Source organism: Haliotis asinina, chromosome 7, assembly GCF_037392515.1.
Source record: "Haliotis asinina isolate JCU_RB_2024 chromosome 7, JCU_Hal_asi_v2, whole genome shotgun sequence".
In the NCBI taxonomy this organism is placed as follows: Eukaryota; Metazoa; Mollusca; class Gastropoda; order Lepetellida; family Haliotidae; genus Haliotis; species Haliotis asinina.
The window spans coordinates 5,962,047-5,976,021 of NC_090286.1; the positions used below are offsets into that span (position 1 = coordinate 5,962,047).

The window sequence follows — 13,975 nt, forward strand, 5'->3', positions numbered from 1 at the left end:
GCAGTATTTCAGGCACAGGCGCCCATCGGGGGTCCGAAAATCGATAAACTAAGTCCCGGTTTACTATCCAACCCCCTTACTGTATAACCTGTAAAGGTGCATCACCAAATCATGGCGACGTGATCGAAAACAGGACAATTCCGCACTCGTCATTGCATATATTGTATTTTAAAAGATCAAATGCTTCTGTCCACGTTTCCGATGAGTGTGGAAGGCCTATACGTGGGCCTTCCGATGGGATACACTTTGTGTCCTTTAATAAATCGGAAAAGACCGAGTTGCTGTGCCGGAAGTATACGAAAACTAGGTCGTCTGCGACTTAAACTGGAGGGTGTTTAGTACACAAAAGTGTTAGTCAATTCACAGTGTTAGCATTTCACAAACTGAAATGCCTTTGAGTGAAAAAAAAATCAAAATGTTCATTCGAACACAAATGGTGTCGGCAGCCGAATTTCAGAAAGTGTCAGTGACCAAGATATTCACAATCTGGTATCCGAAATGGAAAGTAAAAATACTCGCAAGAACACACTGTAAGTTTCATATATTAGGTTTGTCTAAAAATATTGCAGGTATTGTGTTTTTGAGTTATAACTTCATTTTTGTTTTATTGTGTTTTCAAGTAAATACATTGTTACATTCTTTAACCTTGTTCCTATTTTGCAACAATGTCGCAAGTGATGGCGTTGGAGAGGCGAAGACGTGTCTTAGTTCAGCCAATCAGCATCGACTCTACTTTTTTTAAGTATGTGAAAGCGAAATCGTGGTCTTTGTGATAGAAAGACCACGGGGAAGATCAAAGGGCCGACGCTCTATCCACATCTAGGCATGGTACAAACAAGTTGTACCTTTCACGTTTTCAGTGTGTCCTCGTCATCACATCTATGCCTTTATAAAGACGGAAAGGTACGAAAGCATTATACTGATCATGGCACATTTGGGTGACGTATTTTCAACATCGATTACTAGTTTCTTATTACCATTGTCTTAATTTCTTCTACTGTTACCAATATCCATCCAGTATGCTGCATGCTAAATGCTACTCTTTTTTTTCAAAACTATTGTCGGATCATCGATTTCAGGGATAATAGCCTCTTTTACACGGATGTTTGTTTGGGTCCAGATTATTTGTACTGTTATATGTATATGTTATTGTTCCCCGGTGAAGACTTTATGGATTTAATAAACTATTCTTCAATTTAATAGTCGTGTTTCAGTTTATCCCGAATACAACAGTGTAGGTAAACACTTATTTCGGCATCGTACGATTATTCAAATGAAATGTTGACTTTCGCCAGGGATCTGACTCCGAGGGACAGAATTTTTATTCTTTAGTTTCAAGGCGAAAGAGACGCCATACATGCAGTTTAGGAAAACCCCTCACTTTTTGGCCCTTTCCCGCCAACTTGCGCATATGTGAGTCACGTTTGTCCTACTCGAACCCACAACTCGATGTGACCGGCATTGTAGGTCCCCAACAAGCTAGAGAGATGTGGGGATTCGTCACATGTTGCGCGGTTCATTCGATATCTTATGTGTATTTCTTAAAGCTTTTATTTTCGATCACTACATATCTAATTTAACATGTTGGATAGAATGGTTTACTTTCACTGAGGAAATTTTCTAAAACGTGTAATACTATTTCGATTTGCATTGCAGTTCTTTGTTTACATAGGTTTTGTAGTTCCGCTGCGAGTGAGTTGTTACACACATATGACGTCACAAGCTAATGACGTCATAATGTACACATTCAAACGGGATTTCATTTTTGTAAGCGGTTATAGATCTATTCTACAAGATGTATCCAAATGCTATGCAGAAGTCGCTAGAGATCATTAGAGATTCTAAAGCAAGTATGGTTGTAAAACGGGCACGAAGTTTATATTGTTTCACGAGTGGTCGCTAAGCAACGAATGCCATCTTTGCTGATTGTCTTCATAGCGATCAGACGTGTCTTCAGGATTCTCCACATTTCTTGATCTTTCTGCAACAGTTTTGTTCTTTTACTCCGTCTAATATGCCCCGAGGACGTTATCCAGGTATTTTGTTTCGTTTCTTTACTTTCTTTTCCGTCTTTTGTTTCATTTTGTTTTGTTTTTTTACCATAGTCTGTGTGAAGGCATATCATGGAAGACCCCATTAAAGATTGAGAATCCCGTTTTGTGACTTGACTCAACGAAGTCTTCTTTGGATCTGTAGTTCCAGAATACAACAATATTTAAATTATTCGAAAAGAAAAATACTCTCGCCCATAAACGTTAGCGGTTCCTTTCCAAGTGTTTCAACCATGTCTTATTTATTGGGAATTTTTAGCAATTAATCTAAGCCCGCCTCTTTCGTTTTGGATTGGTCCTGTTTATATGTTTTTGTTTGACAAACGTTATCATAAATAAATTCTTTAGTAAAACATTATATATCAAATAAGAAACCCTTTGTAAACGAGTTTACCTTCCAATATTACATGAATATCAAAAGATGGAAATAAGGAGATTGATTTAACCCCCTGGATGGGACAGGGACATAAATGTCCTTCCTCTTCACCCCTCACTTTCAAGTCCAATAAAATTCTAGATATACCACGCACATATGTATACTTCACAGTTTTGAATTCTGTGGATACCATCTTGATACCATCCACTACCATCCACTCCGACCAAGCTAAAGTACTTAAAATTGCTTTTCAAAATAGGCTTCATCGTAAATGTCGCCATTTTTCACCTTATCTAAAATCGCGATTCACAGCGTTATTTGATGTATTTTTTGAAATGTGAAAATCGGATAAATACTGTGAGTATTGAATCTCAAAAATAGCATATTATTGATCACTGATATCACGTTTTCATGTAACCAGTAACGATAATTCTGAAACGTCGCCGATGAACCCAGAATCGGTTGGGATGTTTTCGAAAAGGCACTTACACGAACGCGGAAGTGCACTTTCCGCCATATTGGATGGTGTTTACAAAATCACGTTTCGAGAAGGCCGGTATTGAGATGCCGATTACGTCAGACACTTATATTTCATAGTCAGCTGCGAGAAATGCATCATTGAATTCCCCACACATCTTAGAATCAAATTACTAATGGTCTTTGTCACCAATACCAATTGTCTAGACAAAACGAAACGAATGATACTAGGTATGAAAACGAACGCTGTGCTCGAAAGACAGCACTTGTTTGAAATGTAAACCCCAAAAAATCCGATTTTACAGTGCGTAGCATTTTCGGAAATTTCCCAACATCCAGCCGTGTAATTATCGCTTACAATGGCTCAATACGCTTAGAATATTGAGCGGAAGAGTGTCGTAGCAAAAAATAGCAAATTAAAAATAGATAGAATGCAATCATTTGATAATTCATATGAAACTGTCAAACGTTTAGTGCAGCGTGACGCCATGACTGACGCAAAATCAAGCAGAACGACAACGGTACTTATCGGCGTTTCTGGCCTCTTCCGTCATTTACAATGTAATTTATAAAAACATATAACAATACACAGATAGTCAGAATAATTCTGATTACTTACATCTCTCATTTATGTACAAAAGATCCCTGAATCAAGGAAAAAGTCCTCATAAATTCCTGTCTACCCTTCTCAGCGAAGCCGCCATTTTGAAAGAAATCGGTCATAGGTAGTGATGTCACACGTCAACATTGTTGCACATATTAGGCAATTTCTTTGAGGTGAAGGTCGGTTGAACGAGAGAAAACACAATGGCCATATCAGTCCGATTGCACTTTCAGTATTGTGATGTATATTTTGCGTATCGTTCAGACATTTTTTCATGAAACTGATTTCAGTATCTGCAAATATCCATGTTCAGCATCATATCATATGTGGATATAGGGTATGCGTTTTTATTTTTTGAAAGCTTTTGATTGTTTGAATAATATTTACATGGGAAATTGACTCAGTAAGTGTACTATACCACATTTTAAGCCTTTTCACAAGTGTTAGAAGATCACACGTAGCCATTACTGCAACATGTGCTTTAGTTCCTGTGATGTACAATATTCAATACGTTGGGACAAACATTGCAGTTTCATATGAACAGGTTAATAAACAGCGATTTAATTCAACGTTATAAGTAAAACTGTTAATATTAATGAAAATGAGCTGTACATTGCATGAAATGTATAGGCACACATATTCAAAAGACTTGTCTTCTTCATTGCATTGGTTTGTGTCCTTTTTATAGACAAAATAGTTATGAAAATTGACTGACCAGGAGTTTGTCAAAATCGTTTTATGATTCCTTATCATTGTTTTAGATAACAAAGTCAATTCAAATTAAAACTTACTTTAATGGCAGAATATCTAACTCAAACAATATTTATACGAAAATTGTTTAAAAATATATAAACCAGGTCATGTCTTAATTTGGACAAACCTTACGTCCATATTCTAATAGTTCCATACTGAAAAAGCGATCTCATTTTACCTTTCATTGCATACTTATGAAGTGAAATAATTACATAATCATTAGAAGAAAAGTGTATATCCTAAATGAATATTCAATGAATTTTCATGTGTTATGAAATTTTAATTTACGCTAAATTGATGCCGGACAGGTGCGCGTGTTGCTCACAATAAGATACGTAGTAAAACCGTCTAATTGTTGATATCTTAAGGACACTATTTCCGTGGTAAAGCCATGCATTTTATGTTTTGTCTAGAAAGTGTTGAATTCTTACACAGAAGCCGAGATCTTGTACACATTGAGTGGAAATTACGTTAGATATATACTAATCAGCAAACCAGTGTCGTCTTTTTCCGACGTCACAAAATACACAGAACATTCCATGACGTCAACAAAAAGGTCGCATTATTTTCAGTTATTTCATTACATTTGAAGATGTGTCTGTTACTCCGTTAATAATGATGCAAAATAAATAAAAATACATCCACCACAAACAGGAGAGTATGGGAATCTAAGACCTAAATTATGTATCGGATTGGGCCATCCGAATTGCTACTACCTGCTTTCTGATGTAGTACATTGGAATCTTTTCTTATAAATTGAAAAACTCACAGATGGTATCCGCTCACACTGGGGAACTTTGTATTGGAATAGTCTGGTTCAGTGTGAACAAAGCATAAGGAAAATATACTATCCGTATCCACAGCAAATTCTCTCCATGTGATCTGAGTTACATTGACCTAATGTGAAGCATAGCGGAGTTATGCCCCCTTATCTATATACGTGCATGACCTCTCTTTCGACTTTTGACGTCATAGAAGAAAATCGATTTTTTTACATTTATTGAGAGTCATTTTGTGCGTATAACGTTATGCATTAGCACATAAATCCATTTCATATACACTTATGTCGTTCAGATATCAAGCTATATTTTCTTCGCTCACACTTTACGTAAAGATGACAAATTAAAAAAATCGTAGCAGAGTGCTTTTATCGGTGCACGATAAAAAACGGAGAAATGTACTGTTTTTTAACGCACACAAAAGTTTTGGACAACATTTAGCAGTGTCTATTTCTCAAAGCCCTGAGGTACTTGCAGTTATATTTATACCAACGGATAGGAAATTAAATATTCTACATTTGTGTGTAATTTTATAGCCGTAGGCAGATCCAGGACCACGCGAGCGCAATTCTCGCACAACGCTCACTTTTCAAACCTTACGAAAATGTGCGCCTGAAAAAAAAACTCGGCATCCAGGGGGTTAATAAAACTGCAACGTGCCAGGACATGCCCACAACACCCTGAATTCATGCTGGCCAGCTGGTCTAAGCCTACTGAAATGTGATGGGGACATATATAAATCCAAAGTCTGTCTTCATTCACTAATGGCAGTTGAGGGTTACAATTCCTGGTGCCGTTGCAAGTGCGGATAGAGGTTTGTGGTGACGCGACGCCCTTTCTCTCCCGAGGAGCATTTCCGCCTGATCTTTGGATTTCATGATAAATATATGTGCATTCCACCTCGCACCAAACCCCACCCGCTCGTACAAACCCCACCCCTCTTCCCCCAAATCCTGGATCCTCCCTTACGTTGTACAAGATGATCTTAATGCCAAAGTGACCGTAACTCCCATATCTTAATATAGAGTTAAGGTAGTCTAAGAAGTGAGGCTGTGTTGTACAACAACACCCTCAGCCATTTTGTAATGCTTACATTGTGATAGAGATTGAATAAAATAAAACAGACCGAAAATGTATATGTAAACATATAATCATAAATTAAATCTTTGAGCTTCTCCACTCGCCTCGAACATATAACTACCGTTCTACAAATATTTTCTACAAAAATAACTACCATTCTACTAATGTACAGACATGTCCTTCATCTTAGTCCTACCCATAGGCCTTCTTTATAGATCTCGGAACATTTACTAACAAAAGAGTGTATCTTGAGATGATCAGGACCATGAAGTTACTTTACCATCGATTATTTTATCTTCTGTGTTATCCTTTCCTTACATAGGAAATAAAGATTCGCTTACACGATGAGTCATGTAATAAAGAAATATTGGATTTTAATATTTCTGTATGAAAAAAAGTGTCGGGCATTTTTATAAGATGTTTGGCGTTCTCATCCATGAGAACGAGCTCAAAGTGACAGAACATGGGAGGATGTGAGCAACAAGAACACGTCCCTTACTGTACTCTATAGGTATGTCTTTCCAGGGCATTAACCATTCAAGTAAAACGATATATATACATATCTGGACAAAGGAGTACATTGTATTGAAGTACAAGGAGTACAAGTGATGAAACGTGTTGCGGCCATAAATTTAGTCTAAAATGACCCAAAAATAAAATTAAGAAAGAAACAACATAGTAGAACCCTGTTCAGATGTCTTGATAAAGGAATAATTCATAACCAAACATACTGACAACGGCGTGTCATGAAACATTAATCACACCGAATAAGGGTGTCATTTTGCATAGACTGCTTCGAGAGCTCAAACGCGAGAACCAGTCTCCACCGAAGTAGGCATTCTGACTACTTTAAGGGTAGAAGTGATATATATTGTCAACAAGCCCCTACCTTAGCAGGAACTCACGCAGGGGTCGTTTCGATAGAATCAAGAGATAACCTTTAGCAAGAGAGATATCACATCTGCTCTTCTCTTCTCGACATTTTAGTGTTGGTACATACACGAGTCGATTACTTGCTTCGAGCCCTAGAAATGGCGACAAATTAGAGAACACCTACAAATGCATATGTAATAACAAGCCTTTATTTAAGAAACAAAGAAACCATTTAGAATGGCGACAGTAACCGAATTTTATGCAGAGATAACTCCTACTGGACGTCCGCCACTGGATGGTCACTTTAACGGACAACGTTATTGGCCGAGATTGTGGCACCTATAGCAGCACCGTTTAGTCAAAAATATTCATGGCTTTTATGGTCGACCATCTTTACAGCAAGGCGACAATGCTTGGCCTCACAGGGCCAGGATCGTCACGGAATTCCTTAGGCAGCAGGATGTAGAACGTATGGAGTGGCCAGCAGGCTCAACAGACCTTAACCCAGTTGAGCTTGGGATCAGTGGATCTCCCAGGACTCCGCAGAGTTCTAGTAGAGGAATGGAATTCAATTCCGCAACGTTCTTACTGAGCTTGATAAGAAGCCAGAGAGGACATTTCTTGACGTGTGCTATATTTCACTTGACCCTTCATTACTAACGCCTAGTGATTTAACTGACATTACGGTAATCTGATCTGGTTTAAAAATATCATTGATTAAGCCCTCCTTAATCAGTTCTGGTTTCTCACAGAGAAAAAAGCCATATCTGATGACAGAGTTACAAAAATGGTCCTTTGTGGCATATCCATCCCCATAATCACCAAATCCATGCTAACAAACAAAGAGGTTAGTCTAAACAGGTTGGTAAAAGCAATAGACCATGCTAACTGCCAGTAGTTTGCCTGAAGCTACATGAAAGTAGGATATTAGATTGGGTAGTATGGAACGGATTCAGATTGTCTTACTCTCAGATTGAGAGAGTTCGAGAAGTGCCACTCTTCGCCTACTAGAGGCTTAAAATCATCGGCTTCAATTATCGGTATAATATCGAAAACTACAAAGAACCAAATAAATCATCCCTTCTCGTGTCAAGATGTCTTTAAATGTGTCAAAAAAATGCAAAGCTTTAAACAGGTGCTCCGGGTGAGACTTTTAGGAATGACCCAGGTTAGACAACACGCATCCCAGACAAGACTGTGGCTTGAACTGAATTAAAACTCATTTTGTTATGGTCTGTTCAATCTGAGATGCAGTCGTGACTCTAAGGTACTTAATTTCACTTAATCTTTATAAATAGAAAGTGTAAACCCCGAGGCCCAAAGGAATCCCGGGAACAACTATTTCAGGAACAATAAGGACTCTCTAAAGTGGTAAAGCATAATGTTGATGAGATGACAGATGTAATAGAGCTATATGTTTTTTGTCGAGAATCTGCTACAATGAATGATATAGTGAGTCCCTAGGACGCAGTATATATTTCATCTACGTTCATTTTATGCATTTTGTGTACGTAAGAGACTGGTGAATCCCTAACTTTACAATGCAGGCAACGACTGGAGACGTGGTGTGTCTCCTATGAGGAGATTCCAGGACCCCGTGCGTCAAGTGTCTCTAGACAGATACAGTCTTAGAGGGGTGTCTCCCTTGAATCGGCCCGAGGGTAGAACACAAGGCACACGTGGCGTTTCTCCCTTGAATCGCCAAAATGGAAACGACTTTGGACAGGATTCCTCCCCAAATGGCGTCATGGCGTGGACATCAACCCCCATTGACAGGAGCCTCATGTCTGAGACAACATACAAAGTCTCTGTCTCGGACTTGATCAGACCACGCCAGCCTCTCTTCAAGCCTCCCATACTCAATCTGGGTATCAAGTCATCTACAAATAACCAGGTAGTTATTTTTTCAGTATTTATTTCGTGGAATCAGCTTTACTTGGTTTATACATCAAACTCAGAGCTTAAATAGACGAAACCCTGAGGCCCACATTAGATTCACTTCACTTTCAACACGCCAATAATCGTTGCTAACCATGTTTCAGAACACGCTGACATCAAAGAAGGAGACTGTCAAAGTTCCTAGCGCATCAAATGATGCTGGGCGAAAGCCTCTTCCGTCATCCTCACACGTCTCCATCTCCAAGAAACAGACTTCCTGTGTGAAAACAGTCACCCCTCCTCACACAGAGAAGGTGATTATTTCTGAACACAGATGTGTACGCTAAGTTACCTGTCTCAGAAAATGAATTCATAGATGATAAATACTAACCAGATAGCAGAGTAGGTTTGATTTCTGAACTTATCCATCCCTGATTTAATTGACGTCTCCTGCTGAACAGCCTTCACCTTCAAGACGAGGATGAGGTTATGTGATTTTGTTCGTTAAGGCTTCCTATGTGTTGTAGGCATTTTTGCCGTTCTTCTTTGTGGAGGCCAATCTTCTGTTCATTGTGGATGTATTTGCTTGGGATGTCACGATTCACCGATACACAAATGCTTCATCGGCACGTTTTGTACGATACGATATACGATTCATTTGATATGAAATCAGTTCCACCTTTGACATGCACACATCGATAACTATTTTTTAGCCTTAACACGTTTGTGTCCTGTATTTGTTTACACCAAGCAGCAAACGTGACGTTTTGAGAGTGATTACTTTTTATGTAATGGCTTGGTTTGTAGTGGCTGCTTGTTAGGCTCCAAATTTAGAAAATGACATATCGCGATATGTATCGAATCATGGCCTCAATATTGAGGTACGTGTCGCATGGTGAGGCACCTATATCGTATGACCTACTGTTTTGTTGTTCCAGGTTGTGGATGTGTCCAGTATGAATCTGCCAGAGTGGATCAGTGATATATCCCCTTTGGCCTCCTCCTCAACCACTTCCTGCTCATCCTCAACAAGCCTGAACTTGAATGAAGAAAACATGATGACCAAACAATCCGCTGTATCTAATGATAAAGTACATAACCTTATAAGCTTCATGTAATCTAATGGAGTGAGTGAGTGAGTATGTGAATGAGTGAGTGTGTGCGTGAGTTAGTGTGTGAGTGAGTTAAGGTCTGTGTTACACTCAGCAATATAACTATTATGTGGCGGTGACATGTAAACGATCAAGTCCTGACAGACGATCACGTGATACTAGCCATGTTTCAGTGGTTCTGATTCCGTTTCCTATACCAATTTTTGTTTCTTCGGTTCTGACAAGTTATAAGCACCCCCACTGCACCTCAACCACACCCCCAATCCACCCACCTTTCTGTATGACCTACTGTGTTCTTGTTCCAGGTTGTGAAAGTGTCCACTATGAATCTGCCAGAGTGGATCTACGATATATCCCGCTGGGCGTCCACCCCAACCACTTCCTGCTCATCCTCAACAAGCCTGGACTTGAATGAAGAAAACGTGATGCCCAAACAAACCGCTGCATCTGATGATAAAGTAAATACCCTTCATATAACCCGAGTGAGTGAGTGAGTGAGTGAGTGAGTGAGTGAGTTTAAGTTCATGAGAAGGTAAACAACCTTTATACTACCTGAAGGAGTGAGTGAGTTGAGAATTATGCCACACTCAGCAATATTCCAGCTGTAGGGCGGTTGTTTGTAAATACTCGATTCTGGACCAGACAATCCGCTGATCAGGTAAATGCCTTCAATAAACTGAAGGAACACATCATCTTTGGTGTATGCGCAAAAGTATGATTCTGTTTGTATCTAAAATTGCATTCAGCAAAATGGCGTCTGTATGGCGGTGGTCTGTAAATGGTTTGGACCAGATAATCCACTGATTGACTTCTTGATCACTGATATACAAAAGTGTCTCTGGACCTTTGTATGTAAGTGGACCATGTGTGTCTGGTTCAAGCCAAACTGTGAAGATTAGCATTGTTACTGTGACAGCTGCAAGTTTATTATTGCGCCGCGTTTACTGGGCTACTAACAGTCCCACAATATCAAGACTGGGGAGCACCAGTAATGGGCTTCACGCATGGTATTCATGTGGGGAATCGAACCCGGATCTTCGGCGTGACGAGCTAATTCACTACTTACGTACCCCACCAAACCTGTGGACCCTAATCATGAATAATAAAACATTTTTTCAGACTCCTCCTGCCAAAGTGCCAAAGAAAAGAGTCAGATTCAGCCAAGTGGCGTGGCCTTCAGACGTTGACGAGTCAGTCATTAAACTGAAATTCTCACAGCCTCAGGTCAGTGACACAGCCAATGGCAATGAGAATGAAGCTGGTCATAGATATAAGTCCCTGACTCTCATTCAGTTTGTAAGTGCAAGTCACTTTTGCCCCTCTGGACGGAAGACATGGGGTCGGATACGTGACATTTAGGCAACTTCTGCACACACACGATATCTCCGTCAAAAGTATGAAAGGAGACTTTACTAATCTCTACTGTGGTATATCTGTTGCTTGCCCTGTATTACACGGGAACATCTGTATCTTTCAAACATTTGATTACTGAGGAGATGGTCGGTGGCATCAAACAGTCTCCTTTTTTTCCAGGCACGAGCATTTACCATCGTGTATGATGAGGATCAGGTAAGCACGTGGAGTATGATAGAATGTGGTTCCAGTGACTGAGACTAATGCTGAACATTACCGTCTTTGTATAAACATAGATTGTTCGTTATCTAACCACCTACTTTTAACAGAAGTGGGTTTGTGCACGTTGTTCACTCAGACATCCTATTTTGCAGTCTGAACTTGACAGAGACTCCCAGCCTCAGCTTCGTCCCCCACCGCCCCCTCTCGTCCCATACACCGGGGACGTCAACCGCCGTTTGGTTCCCTCCATGTCCAGACTGAGCCTGGAGGACGTCCTGCTGGTAAGTGAACCATGAAAGTGTCAGGCCACGTCTTGTTGTGGTCTTCCTTCAACATCTTGATAACTGCCAAAGACAATGTAGATTCGGAATATGTGTACTTCAGCATGTAGAATACACAATCATAACACTCTTATAGAACAGTGCTGAGTGTGATGTTCAGCGGCGAGCTATAGATTAATGTTTCACTGTCTACTGTTTCGACAGGTCAACGAATCGAGGAAGAGGAGAAAGGATATGACCTCCGTCCCCACAGGCGACGTCAAGAAGAGGAAGATTGCACCCTCGGACGGAAGAAATGAGACCAGCTACGTCACAAGACCCAAACAATGGTGGCTGAGGAAGCGAAGACAAGCGAGGAGGAAACAGTACCAACCATCTTCCTCCTCAACTTCTACCTCTGCTGTCAGCGCAACTACTTCGACTATCACCACCATTTCACCCGGATCTGCCTCTTACTCTTGTCCAACGTCCATCTCTGGTGCCTCTTCTTCCCGTAGGAGATCTCTTAAGAGGAGGGCACCAGACGATGATTCCTGTTCGGGTGATGGCTTCAAGAGGTCTCGTCTCAACTAGTTCATGCAACGGCCTCGCAGAATAGCAACGCTTCCGATAATTCCTTTTGAACTGTCATGACATAGTATGTTTGAAAATATTTTAATCTCAATTCAAAATAGGTTGTTCTGATACAATCTTTTGGAGATAACGTTCCTCTCAGCCAAACCTAGTTAGGTCCCAATACAGCAGACTTGTTGTAACAGGCGACAAAATGGTAGTCGCGCAGCACGAGACTAACATTTTCGGTGCTGGAATTCCAACCTGGAGGACATCTTCTCCGATGTGTCATCTCTGTTGACTCATGCTATCGTCCACTGGTTTGTGTGCTCCAAACTCGACTACCTTGCAGCCCGCATCTGCGTAGCTGCAATAGTGCTGACTTCACAGGTAGACAACCCCTGCGCAGCTGCAATACTGCTGACGTCACGGTAAACACCCCTTCCTTCCTCATTTAAAAAATAAATTAGGATCATTCAAAATTACTTACGTCGCCAATGGTTTATGATAAACTTCAAGCTTTGGGCTATCCGCCAGTGAAGTAATTGTCATGATTTCATCACAATTTAAGCATAGTATGGAAATATTTGTATCAAGTTGCTGTTAATTTTTAAAATGTTTGTAAAAATATATGTTGCGAACATTGAACAGTTTACACATGTGTTAACATTTTTGATGTAGAAACTTGATAAAAATGTTTTTGTTATTGAATGTTTAAAAAGCTTCTCATCAACGCTAAACATATGGGCGTCAACCTTCCTGTACATGTCACTGGACAGATATATTTTATAAGTAATATATCATATTTATCTTGCAATATACACAAGCCATTTGTTTGTTACTCTACAATACTTGAAACGTTTATTTGTTCTTTAATAAATTTTATAAAGAAAATCTTTGTTTTGTCAGTTTTACATGCTCAAGGATCTCCCTCGAAACGTCCCATGAGATAACATGTGAAAGTCAAAATCCTGTGCAGGACAATGATGAGTCCTGGTTGTATCTGTACTTGAGGTCGATGCTCATGATGTTGGTCACTGTGTAGTGGCCATATAATTTCCAAGTCTCTCGCTGGGATTCGAAGCAAGGACCTTCTGATCCGAAGTCGTACGCCTTGTCCACATGACCAAAGAGGTTAAGCCCGTCAGCTAGCTGACAAGATAAGGATGTCATCTGTGGAATGACTCCACGCCCTGCTTCAACAGGATTATAAAATTACAGATTACAGATTATAGATTATAGATTATACAAATCACTACTCCAGTCGGAAAAATATCTGTCGTTTTTAACATAAAAAAAATTAGGAAATTCATTTATACGTTTTAGGTTAGGTTTGATCAACATAATGGTAAACGAAGGAAGACGCTTTTGTTTTGTACGATGCAAAAGATTGTGCCCATTGTGTAATTTGGACGTGGAAAATGAAATCCATTTTCTACTCGTATGTCCTTTGTATAAAAACTTGCGTACTAAATATATAGCGGAATGCTATCTATGTAAGCCACCTACATTAACATTGAAACTACTTCTTTCATCAACTGAAAAGCATGTAATAATAAAATAATTCCACGTCCATGTTACACA

At 39.7% G+C, this 13,975-nt stretch overlaps 1 protein-coding gene across 1 annotated transcript; it reads left to right on the plus strand.

Moving 5' to 3' along the window:
* Positions 1-1,795: 1,795 nt before the first annotated feature.
* Positions 1,796-12,412, plus strand: LOC137291226 (uncharacterized). Its single transcript, XM_067822523.1, has 10 exons — positions 1,796-1,850; positions 8,541-8,887; positions 9,036-9,185; positions 9,399-9,449; positions 9,810-9,962; positions 10,289-10,441; positions 11,103-11,207; positions 11,517-11,552; positions 11,711-11,839; positions 12,044-12,412. The coding sequence occupies exons 1-10, from the start codon at positions 1,796-1,798 to the stop codon at positions 12,410-12,412; spliced, it is 1,548 nt and encodes a 515-aa protein (XP_067678624.1).
* The last annotated feature ends 1,563 nt before the right edge of the window (positions 12,413-13,975 follow it).